The 17,239-nt window shown below is 41.6% G+C and overlaps 1 protein-coding gene across 1 annotated transcript in view; it reads left to right on the top strand.

The window, feature by feature from the left end:
- TMEM131 (transmembrane protein 131) overlaps positions 1-11,961 on the top strand; it is a 102,001-nt gene extending 90,040 nt beyond the window's left edge. Inside the window, 10 exon segments of the mRNA XM_050893147.1 lie at positions 1,139-1,266; positions 2,684-2,808; positions 2,958-3,116; positions 3,871-4,045; positions 4,398-4,519; positions 4,626-4,728; positions 5,845-5,942; positions 7,332-7,495; positions 10,922-11,194; positions 11,196-11,961. Of these exon segments, the coding sequence (XP_050749104.1) occupies positions 1,139-1,266; positions 2,684-2,808; positions 2,958-3,116; positions 3,871-4,045; positions 4,398-4,519; positions 4,626-4,728; positions 5,845-5,942; positions 7,332-7,495; positions 10,922-11,194; positions 11,196-11,267 (1,419 nt within the window). The 3' untranslated portion in view covers positions 11,268-11,961.
- The last annotated feature ends 5,278 nt before the right edge of the window (positions 11,962-17,239 follow it).

The raw sequence follows: 17,239 nt of genomic DNA, 5'->3' as shown, positions 1-17,239 counted from the left end.
TATACTATAATACCTAACAAAGGAAGAATGTTGATTAAAAAACATCTTTCCCAAACCTTGCCTTCACTTCTTCTCTATAAAATTTGCTCCTCTCTGAGTGTGAACACGCTTGAATCATGTAGTCTCAGGACTGAAAGTGCCTGTGGCTTGAATAAGCCACCAGTTATCGGCAGCGTTGTGGAAATTGCCTCTCTGCACGCTCCTAGCCTATTCTGTTTGCAGAATAAAACACCAAAGTATGGACACTAATTTTACTCGATAATTAAGGTGTATGCTAAAACCATGCATTTCATCAGTTACAAAGGGTCAGTTCACTGGTGGTAATTTGTCAGCAGGTAGTTAACTTAATTACCTTTGACAATACCCCTACCTTTATTTTACTCATTTGGCTTACATGCTTCTAGGTAATAAACAAAAGCTCTAACAATTTGTGTAATGGTCAGGTTGTCATAAATATTTTGTCCTAAAGCATGTGCTAGGGAACCAAACAAAGCAAAGGTAATCGCAAAGAGAAGAAAACCAAGCCTAAATTTTGACGTGTCTTAAATTTGAACTTTAGAAAAGATAGGGATTCTAGCTGGGGGGAAAAAAAAAGAAAAGAAATCCATCCAATACATTTTAAAAGTTACGGTTTAGTAAGTTTTCATTTGAAAATCACCTTTGATTTTTCAGGATGGCTATTTGACAGTATACTTGTATCCAGAAAGTCTTAGAAGTGTGGTTAATAATAAATAGAATGGTGAAGTTGCTCATATTCTTTATTTTGTCGAAGAGTCTGTTTTAGACGGCTGGGACTGCATACAGCAGATGCAGTATAGGTCTCAGTACAGAGCTAGCATCTTTTTAAGTAGACTCAGAGGCCGTGGCCTGAGGAGCTGTGTATTTGCAAACATCAGATCTGCTTGAAGCACATTCATTTCCTAGATATTTCAATTTTTACTTCTCCAAATAGGAAAAAATAGATACCACGTTTTATAGGTATACTCAAAGTAGTAAAAAGATACCTTCTGTGCTGCAAAAATGCTCATGTTTTCAAATAGCATTCTTTCCTCAGCCCTATTTATACTGTGTATGCTGTGATGCAAGAGGGACTTTACTTTTCATGAATATTAACATGTTATTATAATATCTTTTATAGGAACCTGAAAAACAAAAGGGAAAAGTTATACCAGAAAAACCTGAAAATGAAATAGTCCAAGTAAAACAGAAAACTAAAAAACTGCTAACAAGTATCAAGAAAGAAATCCCGGTAGATGTGAAAACCAGGTAAGCATAACAAAGGGTTTCTAGTAGGGAAGGCATCGTGCTTGAAGGGAAGATGGATTGATAAAAGTCTGTGTATTTGACTGTTGTGGCTGCCAGTCTGGCTAATGCCAGCAGCAGATACCTTTAAGCAGCTTCCTCTTCCTTCCTGATATCAAGGAATATCTGAAGCTTGTCAATAATAAATTATTTACTGGGAATACAGTGCATAAATGAGAACTAAATCCAGAGAAGAAAATCAGGTCAAGCAATGTTAAGGTTTTTGTAACCGGTATCACATACACAAAATAGGGTTAATGTTTCTGCAGGAGCTTCTAGTGGCAGCACAGTAAGCCGGCGCTAACGTGAGTGCCTTTAGTTGCCCTTGGTGAAATTACAGCCATGCAATTTCCTTTTTTGTATCCTAGAGTAAGATCAGAGTCTTGGGTATGTTATTAAAGGAGGCGGCTGCTGCTGCCGCCAGTCCCTTTCCCTTACTGGCAGGTGGTTGATTGCAGATGACAGAAAGGGGAAAAATGAAGAACCTTAGTCTTACAATATCTAGTTCATTCTGAAATAGTATTCTGAAATCAGATCGGTATCCAAGTGCCACAAAAGTAAACTTTACCAAACTGAGGCATGGTATATTGGCTGGTGTTTTCTCTGTTGCTGTAATTAATACTAGACTAACTGGGATTAGTAGTTAGTATAAATTAATTTTCTTCAAAATATTTCTGAAAACATTGCCTGGTAAAGTCTCCTCCTTATTTATTCTTACCATGATCTACTTTCCTTTATCATATAAATCACAAGTTCATTACATGTGACAGTATTCAAAGGCCACAATGAGCTGGTTTGGAATTCTTCTGCAAGAAGTGGGTAAAATAGTTCCTCCATAGAAAGTTTGAGAGACATAAATAGCTGGAGAAAAAGAACAATATATAGCGAAATGAATTTGGTGGTGGCTTTGAATAGTTTTATGTCGTCGACTAAAAGATGATCCTGTACAGTCAGGGCAATAGCATGTCAGGAGGATGTGATCTAACAAGAGTGTGTGGGGGCAGAGTAGAAAAACGGCAGTTGCCTTCTCTTGTTGCCTCTGTATAATCAAGCAGGTTTTGTAATCCTGGCGCTCCGGGATGAAAGCTTCTCCTGGAAGGTGAGTGAGCCCTAATAAACGTGTGAAGCAGTGTGGGTAGAAAATGAGCCAGGGCTAGGAAGGGTGGAGTTGCATGTAGGAGAAATACAAAACTCTGCTTATGAATAGCTTTGAAGATGAGCACAAGTTTGACGTAAGAAAGCCACAGGAGACCAGGCTTTTGTAAGACCGTATGGCATGCATATATATATATATACACACACACACATATATATATATAAAAAATCTCCTCTTCAGCACTTCAGAGAGCTTAAAAATAAATGGATCTCTGTTTTCATTTAGTTCCTTGGAATTGTCTTATACTCCCCCACTGGAAAACAAGCAGCGCAAAACCTTTCCATCCAAGATATCTACACAGCACCTTTTGACGAATGGGTCTAAATCAAGAAACCTCCCCAAAACGAGAGGTAGTGTGAGGCTATTTTTTATAAATACCTCAGGAGTTTTATTCGGTTGTTTGTCACCCCTCTTGAGTGCTTCATTCTAAGTCTGGTGTGCGAAGAAAGCTGTTCAGTTTACTATCCGCGGACTTGCTTTTCTTCTTTTGTTTTAATAGGTCCAAACAGTAAGTTAATGGAGAGCAGGCCATCAGTATTAGCAAAATTTCTCCCCAGTGGTTCTGGACAGGAGCTAGGAAACACCAGCAGCTCAGAAGGGGAAAAGGATTCTCCACCACCAGAGTGGGACTCTGTGCCTCTTCACAAAGCTGGCAGCTGTAAGTAGTCGCTAGAGGATGACAGAATTCGTCTTCTGCAATGAATAGCCGTAGGCTTGGTCTGTTTATAGATCTTCCTGTCTTTTTTTTCACTGCATAGTTGTGCTCCCGTTTTCTGCTGTAGGCCTCATATTGATAGTATCTGGTATGACTTGGGAAGTTTGAACACTGTGTGGGCAGAACATGGGCCATTCCGCAGTTCTTCAGTGATGGACAGGATTCAGAAGCTGCTGGGGAAATTGAGGAAATGAGAATTACCGCTTGAAAACAAAATGTATTTTCTACAGCAGATGGGGTTTTGCGTGGTCAAGTCTGCTGCAGCCGAAGTTGAAACTAATTAAATGATTTGTCCTTGAGAGGGAACACTGAAAACGCCTTAATGCAGTGGTTAGCGTGGGACACTATTATAAGCTTTTTGGTTGCATTCTAAGTCCCTTGTGTGGGAACCGAATCACCTTCCTCTTGGTTGCATGCAAACATAAAGTCGTCCCTCTCCACAGTGCTCGCTTAGAAAGGTTCTTTCTTCCGTACAAATCAGCTTATCTTGGTGCTTTTATTGCAATAAAATCTCTCTGAAAATAGGTAGTAAACCTGAATAATGATAGGTGAATATAGAGAAGGAGCTACTTCTTCGATCACTGGGAACAGCCTTTGTCATAATTCCTCAATTTGAACAGAAAGGATAGCAGAAGTTTGAGAAGCCTTTGTTGTAATGTAAATACTACAAGAAGATGTTTTGCATTTCTCTTTATAGCTACGGACAACCTTTATAAACTCTCTCTGCAAACCCTGAACGCAGATGCTTTCCTGAAACAGCGACAGCCCTCGCCGACACCCGCCTCTCCATCTCCTCCTCCTCCTCCCGCATCGTTTGCTTTTGGGCCTCGAGGAGGCACTTACAGCAGCATTGTGAACAGCAGCTGCAGCAAGTGAGTCCAAATCTCCACCTCCTACTGATTTCCCAAGCGCAGGGCACTTGTGGAACCCATGTGCTTCATACGGTGCATCTCCCTTCTCTCAGACCCATTTCCTCTTCCCATGGAAACTGCTTTTTTGCAGATATTACTGTGCATATCTTACCATGCTATTTATATTTTCCGGGGGTTTTTTACGACTTGGTAGATTGGAAAAATGTGCAATTACATGAACTGTTGAGCTGTTGTTAACATTTTCATGAATGCTAGCTTAAATTGCTGCTTTTTTTATCAAACTGCTGAAGTCCAAAACCTTACTCTTTTTTTTTTTTTCCCTTTTTTTTTTTTTTTTTTCCTCTCCTTTAAGTGAAACGAAAAGCAAGCAGCCTAATGGTACCAAACATAAGCTGGCAAAGGCAGCTTCTCTTCCAGGCAGGAATGGTAACCCCACTTTTGCTGCTGTAGCTGCAGGTTATGACAAGAGCCCAGGTACTAGAACCAGTTTGGAGTTCTAAATATTTCTGACTATTTCCTGAATATTCTGTTATTTTGTTATTTTTTATTTTACTCATTTTATATATATATATTCTTGCAGGTGGCAGTGGTTTACCAAAGGTTTCTCCAAGCAAGATGGATGTTTCCAGCAATAGCAATATCAACATTTCCCACACAGTTGTTGACAGTGATGGCTCTGACAGGTAATTTTTATATTCTCTAGGCAAATACCTAGGCCCCTAGAAAAGAAGATTTTAAGTTGTTAATGGCATTTTAAAGGTAGTGACAGAATTCATTCTGGTGCCTTTTTTTTTTTTTTTTTTAAAGACTTTTTAAAAGTCTGGGCACAGCATCTCTCACCTTGCAAAAAAATTTAGAACTTACAAGTTACTCAAAAGTAGAGAGAAGGATGTTCTGGATGTGATGGGGACTTTCCCCCCTCTCATTCCAAGTAACTCAACAATCTTGTGTTCCCCAGGTGTCCAAACAATGAGAAAACAGCTTGGCTCTTTCAGTACTGAGGAGTGTGTACCAAGGTCACTTGAAGTAGTTTACAGGCAGAATATCTTGCTGTACAGCAATATCTTTCACTCCCAGTTTTAACACGGAGACCAGAACTATCACTGGGCTTTGCATTATGGGTAGGAGCAGAATGCAGCTGCGCTCAGTCATGTTCCCCAAGGCACGCTGTCTTTTCTGACATGTTTTGGCAGTGCGCGTCTGTCTCAGTTGTAAAAAGCAGTGAGCATCTGGTAACCTTTCTGGAATAGGAAAGAGACTTGAATTCAAGTTTCAATACGCAAAGGAATTGCTTTTCTGAGCAAAGTTTGTGGGTGGGGTTTTGGTTTGGTTTTGTAAATGTTTATCACTGGTTCCAGTTAACTCAGCTGTATTTTCAAGAGGCTTGCCCACAAGCTAGAGTCTGAGCATGTGTATCCCTTCTGAGTGGCTCTAAATTTTATCTGCTTGTTGAAAAAACTGCGCTGTGTCTTAGACCCTATAAGTTTTGTGAAAAACTGATCAAAAGAGCTACTCTCAGGTTTGTGTTGGAGCTCAGTCTCCAGATTGAAGAGCATTATGTCTATAGCAGTGTGTTGCTCCAAGGTGGGTATATACACAGGAAAATGGTATTTCACTGAAATCTTTTGTTAAAACAAAAATAAGCTGATTTCCTAACTCCTGATCACCATTAAATATATATATAGTTAAATATACACACACACACACACACATTTGTATATAAATCAGTAAGTTAATATTGTTGGTAGTACTGTGTTAATAAGTTCTGTATTGCTTCCCCATTACTCCATAATATTTAGTTCGGGTTTGTGGAGTCCTATCAGCAATCCCAGCAGTCCCGACTTCACGCCTCTCAACTCATTCTCTGCATTTGGACATTCTTTTAACTTAACTGGAGGTGAGTTTTTTTGTTTTCAAATATTTTTCCATATTCAAATACAGGTAAAGAAATGGTATGTCTCCATTCCACTGGTCTAAGTACAGACAGTGTTCCCATCCCTGCCCCCAAAAAGGATGACTACGTAGGAAAGCATGTTAAAAATTTGGTGGTGTATTCTGTGTTTCAGCCCACAGAGAGTTAGTGGAAACTCTTAGAGTGCTTGTTGGGCTGGAAATACTTATTTTTTAATTTTCTCGGTTTCAGTAGAATTTCTTGATGTTTGTTTTTTCCTTAGTCTTCCTCCCCTCCATCCCTCCCCCTGAAGCTTTACTGTAGGTCTCAAAAGTGTGCCACTAGGCCTGTGGTTTCCTGAGCACTTTATGCCCGCATAAAACCATTGCTCTATAAATGAGGCAATGGCACATCCCTTGTGTGCTTTCCTCTTATGTTTTCCTCTAGTGTTTGTATAGCTGCATGATGAACTGTTGCATACTAAACCCAGCAATTAGTTCCTGTATTTAAATATTTAGCTAAACTTCCCATACGTGACTATTGAGATGGGCCTTGATGCAGGCAGGCTATATTGTAGGGCATGGATGCTCTGTGCACTTACGTAGATTCGCATACTGTGTTTGGGGATGCATGGTATTTTTCAAGGTGTCTGCAAAAGATGATAAGGAGAGCAAACTTTGTATGTGGCATTTGCAAAATGGATTGTATGTCTACTGAAAAATTCGTATGTCTACTGCAAAATGCCGGGGGTCTGCAATCGATAGCAGCTGCTGCTCTGGTGTTCTTTCATCGGTGACACTTGGCACCGGCGACCCTGAGGGACGGCAGTAAGATGCCTGGGATCAGTTCTGTGCGTGGGGACCAGGCGAACCATGAGCGCTGGTGCTGCCCTCCCCTTCTCATAGCAGAGATGGGGTCTGGGCTGGGGCACAGCCAGTGCCGCCTCCTGTACCAGGAGTTACCTGGGAAGGGAGCGCTGCAAGGCAAATGAGTGCTGCGATTACAAGAGGCTCCTTCAGCCCGGTCCCTTACTCCACCTGCAGTTAACTTGTTACGAGGAACTGCCAGGACTCTCCGTATTGCTGTGCTTCTGCCTGCTTCCCTGACTGCTTTCGGGTAAATAATACCAGGAACCACAAATCCCATGGGCTGATACTGAAATATACACAGTAAGCGTATAACTCTTCCCCCCCGATTCTAACTTTGTAGCCACTGTCTGATGTAGGGCACGTGAGATGAGATCTGTATTACTGTGTGACCTTTTCTAATCTCAGTTCTTGCACTGCAGCAGGACCTGCTAGAAAAATATGGGAAATAACAAGAGTATTAGTCTGCTGTGGCTCTTGGAAAAAGAGGAAGAGTAATGTACTCAGTTTTATTTCATTTTATTTTTAGAGGTTTTTAGCAAACTTGGTTTAGCTCGATCTGCTTATGGGCAGGATGTTCAGAGAAACTGGAGTGAATTCAGTAATGTTCCATCATCCATCTGGGATCCTTCAGCTACAGATTCTGTACCCTCCTGGCCAACAAGCTCGAGTTCCCCGACTCATACAACTGCAGTAAGTATTCAGTCCAAATACAGCGTTTTATTACTGTTACCAACCTGTTCTGTATCTGCCATGTAATTTCATTGAGAGGATTTTTAAATTTGGGTGAAAAAAATCAACTGAAGAATAAAGAAAAAGGGAAGTTAGACATATTCATCTTTCTGGGTAGTTAAGTTGACATGGTTGTTGGACAAATCCCGCTCACTTGCGGATGATGAATCCACATAAAGTGCTTCACATAAAAATACTGCTCACGAGAGCATCTTGCAGCACTTACAAACGTGTGTTCCATTCCCACGTGCTTCAGGATTGTGGAAAGAGCTGTTCTGCTCCTGTGCCATGGCTGGACACTGCCTCTGTCACTTCCTGTTTGATGGACAGTTGCAAAATAGCCAATATGGTAACTTTCAGACTTTGATTCTGCTTCCTGAATCCAGTGTTGCACCTACTTGTAAATTAACAAAAGGTCAAAAAAACCTTATCTAAAAGACCTCAAATGTATTCTTTTCAGCTTAGAAAAAACACTAAAGGACTGAGCATAAGGTGAAGCCTTTAAACTGACTACTAATTTTGATGGAGATCTTGAGTATAGCCAAAGAAGAAGAAAAAAAACCAACTTTTACACAGATTGTAGCACTGCTCTCATCCTTGTGCCTCTCTGTCTGTCAGAATAAAACTTACACCGCAACAGCTGTCTTCAGTGCCAGCTGAAATCGTTCTTCATCTTGTCTTCTGAAAATGTTTTTGTAGTGAGTAAGAGGCAGTGTTTACTTCACCTGGTAGCAGTTCAGATGGAGTGGGGGAAAGTGGGGGGCAGGGGAAGCCGAAGAAGGTCACACAGCTTCTTATAGACATGCACTCACTGATCCCGCCCTTGTCATGTGGTTACAACCGTAACTGTAACCTCACTAAAACTATGTAAGGAGAGATTGTTGCTTTTTGGTCATATGGAGGGCAGATTTCTCAGCATTTGATAGAAGGAGGGATTGAGGACAACTAGAAAAGTCTCTCTAGCTCCTAGCTCCTAACCTGTTTTCTGGCCGCTTCTGAAAAATATTTGGAAGTGTGCTTCAGGAAGCATCGAGATGGAAGCCAGACAGATGGTATAGAAGAATTGTCAGTCTCTCCCTTTAAATACTTTGATTTGGGGGGTGGGGGAGGAGAAGCATTTTAGGAGCTTATTCAAGGAGGAGATCACTTAATAAACAAGAAGCAGCAAACTGATTTTTTTTCAGGTGCTTATGGTGAGCCAGAACAGGAAAACTTGGCTATTCCTGTTACTGAACCTCCTTGCTCTAAGTGCTAGATAAGAGAGCAGGTACCAGGCCAGGGCCCTGTCCTTTTCTTCTTCCTGGCACTAGAGCCAAAGCCATTCTTGCAAGCAGTGCTTATATAGTGGCTTCTGTGTTACCCTCTTTTCTAGGAAGGTTTCTGGGGAGTTGATTTTCATCATCTTCCTTCCTTATTCCTCTTGCTTTCCCATATTATGCATAACTCTGCTTCTGTACTAAATAGCATTTGACTTCTGGGTCCCGTCTCCCCTCAGGCCTTGCTGCACTGCTGGTATACTTCTTCCCAAGTTTCTTTCTAACCATGGTCCCTTACTCCTCTTTCCTCCATTTTCCCTGCGTGTAGTTGTCTGCCGACCACTTTGTACCCCCTCCACCAGCCTTGAAAGGGAGTAGCAGTCTAATCTAAGGTACTCTTCTCTGCCACTCCTTTCCTGGTTGCTTCTACTTTATCAGCAATTGCCTTTCTATCAGGCTCTCCCAAACACTTTTGGGACACGTAGGAATAGATCCTGGCTCTTGCCCACAGGAGGAAATAGAGTGGACTTTTGGTGCATTAGGGTTGGTGTCTGACCAGTAGAAAGTGTTTCCTGCTGTAGGCTTAGTAGTCTAATGCTTGTATAGCTTAAATATAACCATTTAGTTATATAACAGTTATAAACTGTGACCCTAGTTGGCTCAACTTCTCAGTGACATTGGAGAGTCCTAATGACGTTGGCCTGGTTAACCCCTGAGTGTGCTCAAAACTCCTGTCCAACCCTCGGTATCAAATTCTTTGAGGACCCTTTGGTAATGTGTTAGTGTCCAACCAATTTCAGGTATAATTAGACTGAGCGTATCTTCTTCATTCCAGGGCAGAAAATAAAACCCTGAAATGAAGACATTTTCAGAGTTTACCTTGTTTACTTTTCTAAAGGGATTTTTATTTTAATCTTCAGATGCAGAGTACACTGATACTGGTTAACCTTTAGTGTGCACTATCTGAGGGCTGAGATCTTGGGAAGGGATGCCCTATCTCCACCCAGTAAATCCAAACATAAGGATGTTTGTACCTTACAGCACATACTCAACAAGTCCACTGCCTTTTGGATGTATCAAGTTTACTGTATATTTGCAAATTGAATTTACAGCATATGTACATTAAATCTATTGGCGCTGAGGTATGTAGTGCGTTAAGCCTACATGTAGCAGGTTCTGTACTAATATTAGCATGGAAGTTATGCTAACCTTTCTCATCTCCATCTTTGGCTGCTTCCGGGTATCACTTTCCACCACACCATGGGTTAGATTCCTCTGCTTGTTGCTTGCTGCTGTTTGGGCTTTAATAAAACATTTGACAAAACCTGGGCCTTGTTCCTTTCTGCATGTGTTCTCTAGGCTTGCTGTACCTGTCCTATGCATCCCAAATGCATTTGTGACATGTCTTGCAGCACACCTGCATCTGCACCATGACCATTTGTCAGAGACTTCCAGATGTCTTGAGCCAGGACAGACTTACTGGAACTCCATGACAAGTGGCCAGTTCTCCAGTCCACTCCCCCTTCATCTGGAGAAATTTTGGATGGGGGGAAAAAGTATATACTGGGAATATGGGGAGGTACAGTGGGGCTGAACACAGGTAGGTTCATCCAAATGTACAATTTATAACAGATATGTCTGAATACAAGGAGATAAGTTTGCAAACAGCCAAAAAAGGATCAAAGAATAGACTTCGCTGCTACCTTCCATTACAACTTGAATTTTGTTGTTTTTTCAAGACTTGAACCATGTTTATCTACCTCATTCTAACTAGTTTAATTAAGCTTGAGCTTTTTGGCCCTTGTGTGTTAAAGCTTGAATACTAGTAGTGCTTAAATTAGTAATGGTATGGGGATGTATAAGCTCCAATGAAAATAGCTTAAAAGCCTGTAATGTAATTGCAGTCTGCAGCCCATTCAGCTACCAGATGCATTCGGTGACCGTTAGTACTGTGGTTCCTCTGTGCAAGCTCTAGTAAAGGGAGTTCAAAACTCCCATGTTGCAGTGAAGACGGAAGGGGTCCCACAGCAGGCTTGCTGCTGCTTAGATACTTTTCTTTCAGGGGGGCTGTAAACAAGGTGAAAATAGAGGTTACCGAACCGCTACTTACCTGGCTCTGTCTTTACTGCAGTCGATCCTTGGCAACCCAAGTGGCCTGTGGTCCACCACTCCATTCAGCAGTTCCATTTGGTCAAGTAATCTCAACAGCAGCCTTCCCTTCACCACTCCCACAAACGCGTTGTCAGGCATTGATCTCATGGGTAGTGAAAACTCCTCCGCTGCTCCTCCTCCGCCCGCTGCTGCCACCGTTGCCAATCCTGCTGAAGACATGGGACAGACCTACAATCCTTGGAGAATTTGGAGCCCAACAATTGGAAGAAGAAGTTCAGATCCGTGGTCTAATTCACACTATCCTCACGAAAACTGAAGCTAAGCAAAAGGAAAGAACTCTGATCCAGGTCATGATACAATTCTGAATGCAAATTTTTGAAACATCATTTTCAGGCTGTTGCTGGTCATTGCTTCCCACCCCCACCCCCCCGCCAGTCATGCTTTCATCACTTGCTCCTTTTTAAAGTCTGTCCTGCAATATGGTAGTGTGAGATTGCAGATAAGCTTGAAAAAGTCTGGGTGTGGTCACAAATCCCAACTACAGCTGAAGCCTGTAAATCTGAACAATTTCACTGGTTTCATATTTTACCATCTGCCATCTTTATTTAGGAAACAATTTGAACTATAAAATGGTCCTGGCATGCACTACTTTCATGAAAAGTACCAGTTTGGGTTTTTAAATCTTTTCCAGTATTATCCTCCAAGTTCTAATTTAAAATCAAAAGGCACTTTGTGCTAAAATGCAGAGTATTTTTTTAAAACAAGGCTGTCTTTGTTAACACAGGTTCTAAGAATGTAAAAAAGAAAAAAAAATCAACAAAAAAACCCCAACAAAACCAACACAAAACCTTAAGAGCAAAATGGCTGAATGTAAGAGCATTCTATTGAGACTGTAATACACTTTCTGTGCTGTTTGTACATTTGTAAACCTGATGAATGCATTTTTAAGTTGAACGGAAATGCACACAGCCAAGACTTGTGGAAGAAACAAGATACCTTGTGCATTTCTTATGGATACAACTTTGGGTTGTACTTTAAAATAAATACTGCTTTTTTCAAGATCTGTCCGCTGTAATTCTGTTCTGGTATTTTCTGAACTTGTGCGCGCATGAATCCACTCGGCAGTGGTAGCCTTCAGGCCAAACTCTACTGTGCATAGGGCCTATATTAACAGAAACTTCACTGCAGATGAAACCTGGCTTCTGAGCAGCATGGCTTTGTATAGCAGTGGAGAATTAGAAATTGTTTTCAGGGTTACACAGTGCCACCCACTCGAAAATTTGCTGGATAGCAAAATGCTGGAAAAATGTCTACACTGTTAAGTTTCCAAGTATCAGGCATAGTAGCTGTTGTTTATGCTACGCCCATACCTTTGTAACACTGTTCTTGTATAGGTCTGAACAAGAACTATACTATTTTTAGATATGATTTATCGGTCCCTTTAAGGTGCCTGTTTCCCTTCATTAACAATAAGGTAAGCCCCAGTGACTACATATATTCATCTGAGCTAAAGCCAGGTAAAAATGAACCCTTCCATTACAAGAAAGCATTAACAGACACTAGCAACATAAATTTACTTATGACTCAGTGGCACTGCTTAAAATTTGCAGCAGCAGATTTTTATCAGAATCCATCCTTTAAAAGAATAAGAACTCTATATTTTAGTTAAAACCTTTATGCTACAAGGAATATTGTTTGCAACAAAATATGAGGGTTAAATAAATAATTGAGACTTAAGTGACCACTTTTGCAGCTTGCATTATGTAAACAAAATCTCTACAGTTGTCACATTTCTGTCTTCTTGCTGCCACCAGCAGAAGCTTGAAGATACAGATCTCTGAAATAGGAACCTGCTGGAACTCCTTTGTTCTTAAAATTTCTAGAACCAAGCAAGGTCATGAAATGTTCAACTTGGATTTGTATGCAATTTCCTTCTGAGTAACTGGGCAAACAAGTCTCTTCCTGCATGCAAACTAAAGAATAAGTAGTTAAGCTACTGACATGCCAGGGCCTGCTTCTTGGTAAATGGAACTTGGGAAGATAACTAGCAGTAACTTCAAGGTGAAAGGAGCTGCTTAAGGTACTGTGCCACCTCTTTTTCCCAGCAGGTGTTTGTATTAGAATTGGTTCCCTGGAGGATAGAAGCAGAAACAAATTCTGAGATACTAATAGTCCTCAGTGGTTTAAGCAGTTGTGAGGACAGGAAAAGTTTTCTGCTTTAAAAACATTTCCCTTTGAACAAGACAAGGCAACACACAAGTAATTTAGACTTTTTTCCCCCAAAATGCGAGCCATTCCCTTCTGTTAATGCAAATAACCTCTGCTGCCTTTAGAATATTGTCAGTTCTTGCTTTCGAAGTGTTTCCTCTTGAGCACGAATTAAATATTACTTAAGTTCCAGGGGTGAAACAACCTGAACTATCAAGATCTTTGACACACAGTTTTCAGTTTCCTAAGAGAGGAAAAAGCATGTCCTTTTCCCCAAATTTATAAGGAAAATGTCCTAGGCCTAAAGACTTTGTACTTCTGAGTGTCCTGTCTTCATTCCCTCTACTCAAAAGTTATTTTGGAGAGCACTTTGTTCTGCCTAGTTAAAGAAAGCAAAAGAGCTGCCTTAAAAAGAAGTCCTAATTGTAATTGACAGAATTTATGTGAAATAAAAGCTGGGCAAAAGTTAAGTATTTCTAAAGAAACCTCTGTGTATGGTAGGTACATGTACAACATGAGTTTTGCTGCCTTCTTCCTGAGGTGTCTACTTGCCAGCTTTTATGGTATAGTGACTCTTTACATGCATTGAAAATGCTTTTAAAATAGCTGAAAATTGGGGGGTGAGGGGTGGGGGGTGATGAGCCAGAAGCATCTGCAGACATCGCAGAGTAATAGGACAGGTCTCTTATGATGAGGTAAAAATAAAAGAAAGCAAGAGTTTTGGCAAAGCACATGTAAAGTCTTACATAAAAATCTAGATGGGGTTGAAAATGTTGCAGCCTGCTGGAAGGACAACTTAAGATAAAAGAACATGGGGAGAAGTAAGGTCAAAAGCTCGGAAGCAAGGGTGGACTGTGTTTTCAAAAGCAGAATGAACAAGACTGAAGCTCACACCACGAGGGAAGTTCCATCTTGAGTAAAAAGATCAGAGGAAAAAACAGCTTAAAGCACTCAGAAGATGGACTGTCCTGGAAACCGGGAAGCTCACAGCCCTTGGGATAATTTAAAACATTTCTTCAGAGCAGCATCAGGGCCAAACTACCATGAGTCAGCTCTTCTCTTCCAGACCTGGAAGCTACTGGGAATACAAAGTTCCCAGCAAGGAAGAGAAACAATTATTGTTAATTTTTGTAATTATTTTGGTGCTCCTAAAGGGCAGTTCTATTCTGCCAACTCTAACAAATAGACTTTAAAAGCCTGGAAAGTTTCTGGCCTGTTACTATAATCAGAAAGCCTGAAGTAGGTAAGTATGGCCCTAACATGTGAAATCAGTTTAATTAGCATGAGCTCTATTTCAAAAAGCTCTTGAAGGGCATTAGATATTTTGTTAAAGTATAAGACTGTATCAGAACAGGATATAAAATTCCAGCCAAAGGTCGGTTAGTGTTTATTTCAGGGATACAGACACTTGGAATGAACCAACATACCAATGAACAGGTCTGGGCCCAGCCCTGGCCACAGCTCTGTCAGCAGCAGTATGTACTGTAGCTTGGCCACTGCCCTGCGAGAGAAGTACCAAGCTGGGGAAAACTCTAGGACCGTGTAGGATGCAGAATATGAGTAAACAGCAGATTCTCAACACTGGAGCATCACAGTCAAATCGTACTGAAGTTGTCCACTGCACTCTAGCTGACCATGAACTGTCTGCCTGACCCAATGAGAGGTAAAATTAAGAGTGCACAAGTGTTTTACCTTCATGAGGTAAGAAGCTATCTTTCACTGAAACAATTTCACCCGGGGTGGTGTTTTACACTAAATACAGCTTTGACTGGGCCTTGTCTGTTTTCCCAAGCTGTAATTATGAGCAAGTTTTCTGAGCTTCAGTGTTTTGGCCTCATGAAACAATGACAACTTCAGCTCACGATGAGTCAGTTCGTTAGAAGAGAGCCACGCGCTGGGATTGGAAATAACCCAGCTTCTACTGTACGGTTGCTGCAACTGGAAGAGCGTTCAGTCACCTCATTTTAAACAGGTTCTGCTTCAAAACCGAGTCTTTTGCCCAGTGCCTGTTTTCATCTAACACCAGTCAAGGATGGACTTTATGTTCAACCGGTACTTTAGTCACATCAATACTAAAGCAGTCTTCAGGATGACTGGATGAGCACGCTCTTCAGCAGCCCTCTGAACATAACTGCTAGCCATACTTACTACTACTAGTTTGCTACTTAGATGTTGTGTGATCCAGCAGCAAGTGGAGCACGACTTTCTTTTTTATATATAGCAAAGAAGAAATCAAACAACTAGAAAGCAAAGCCACAAGCATCTGCAGGAGCCAGAGAAAATAGAATAAAGTGCTAGCCTAAACTCTGGGGGACTAATAAAAATTGAGAGTCTTAAGAAGCAACGAAAACCCTAATATCACTATATTTGCTGGAACATGAGGACTGTCCTGAACAAAACTTTTTTCAAGCAGAACTGTGTAAAGGTAGCTGCTAAGATCCAAAAGCATCAGTTGGCTCAGTTGACCTTAAACAGCAGATTACGTTGTACCAAGAGAAATGCAGAAAGTGGAAGGAAGTGTCAAGAAAGATTTTATGGCCACTTCCTAAGGAAACCCCCTTGAGATGTTTTTGTCAAGCTAGGATCACCAAATAGTGGTCCTTCAGGAAGGACCCTGTATCTGAGACCTGACTTCACTCTCTATCTGCCTACTGTGAAGCAAATGTTTGAGTGTCATTAACACTGGATAATATGGGATCTTCAGGAAGTATGCTCAGTCTCCCCTGAAGTGTTACAAGATAACACTCAAGTAGTCCTTGAGTGGCAGTGGGAAGTGAGTGGGCCCTTCTAGCACTGCGATAATGGGATTCACATGGGATACATGCCAGAGAGTACTTACAGGAGGTGAAGCAAACAGACTGTCCTGGAGTCTGAGCTGGACTCTCTTGCAAGCTGTGAAAAATCGCGGTTCAATTACTTGCCCTAAACAAGACAGGGGATCTGGAGTCTGGCATCCTACAAGAGACAAAAGGTACTGACTGGGGAGGAGGCGGGGGGGGGGGGGGGGGGGGGGGGGGGGGGGGGGGGGGGGGGGGGGAGGGGGGCAGGGAGAGATACCTCTAGGAAGGAGGTACAGGCTGTCCACTGTAACTCTGGGGCTAATAAAATATTCCCAAGGAAAAAAAATAACTTAGCTATTCTGGAAAGTTTCCTGGGCGTTTTTTGGTATGGGTCCATGGCAGGATGAAGTCACTTGTGGTGTTTTGGCTTAGTTACAAGGAACTTGCTGGGAAGCAAGTGTACCAGGAAAGCGAGCACCTGGAGCAGCTTCTGCCTTGCCCAGTATCACTCACGGGCCCATTCTGGAGTTATTGTCAGGGAAGACAATACTGGAGAGATGACGTTAACCTGCTTTATGGCAATGTAGAAGACAACAGAAGCTAGGGAGGATGGCTAACTTCCTCTCAAGAGGGAAATACACAGAAGCTGAAATCAGTCGAGAGACTAAAATGCTCCTTGGTATGCTCCTTCACTGGCTGCTGTTGGCTTTCTGAAAGGAAGGGGAAAGGACTTTTAGCCCCTTCAGCTTTACATCGCCCATCCTCCTGGTATAGCCTGTCCTTAGCAGTCAAGTTAGTTACCAGCAAAATTCTGCCAACACTGAAGAGTCTGGCAACAAAGAATGAAGAAAGTCCTGAAAAACTATGCAACATTCTGCATTAAACGAGTATGACAGCTTACGGCTTGCAGGGAAACTCCTGTTGTGCTGTATAAACTAGGAATCTTTCCGGACAACAGTAATTTCAAGGAATAATCACTTATGTCTCGTTCCAAACCAGCAACACAGAAGTTTCTTCCTATGAGCTTCTGGTGCAGGTCTAACTGCCAGACCTTGCTCACATTTGCCTGCCTGTCAAATTCTATTCTGTGGCTGAAGACTTGGCCTCCAATTCAAGGGAGAGGTGGGGTGTAAAAATCAACAGAGCTTAAGAAAACATCAATAATGCCTTAATGCGTCAGTCAGTTAGTTAAACTAAGCAAAGGCCATGGCAGAATGGCATATCTTAATACTTTGAAATACTGCAGGGGGGGGAAGACGCAAGGAATAAAACAGTTCAGCTACATTTAGAAAGTTAGTGACAAATTCAGATTTCATGTATGTGTGAGGAAGGGAGGGAGGAAAGGCAGG

The sequence above is a fragment of the Gymnogyps californianus genome, chromosome 1 (genome assembly GCF_018139145.2).
Source record: "Gymnogyps californianus isolate 813 chromosome 1, ASM1813914v2, whole genome shotgun sequence".
In the NCBI taxonomy this organism is placed as follows: domain Eukaryota; kingdom Metazoa; phylum Chordata; class Aves; order Accipitriformes; family Cathartidae; genus Gymnogyps; species Gymnogyps californianus.
Note: the sequence above shows the minus strand (reverse complement) of the source record. Positions and strands in the feature narration are given on the sequence as shown.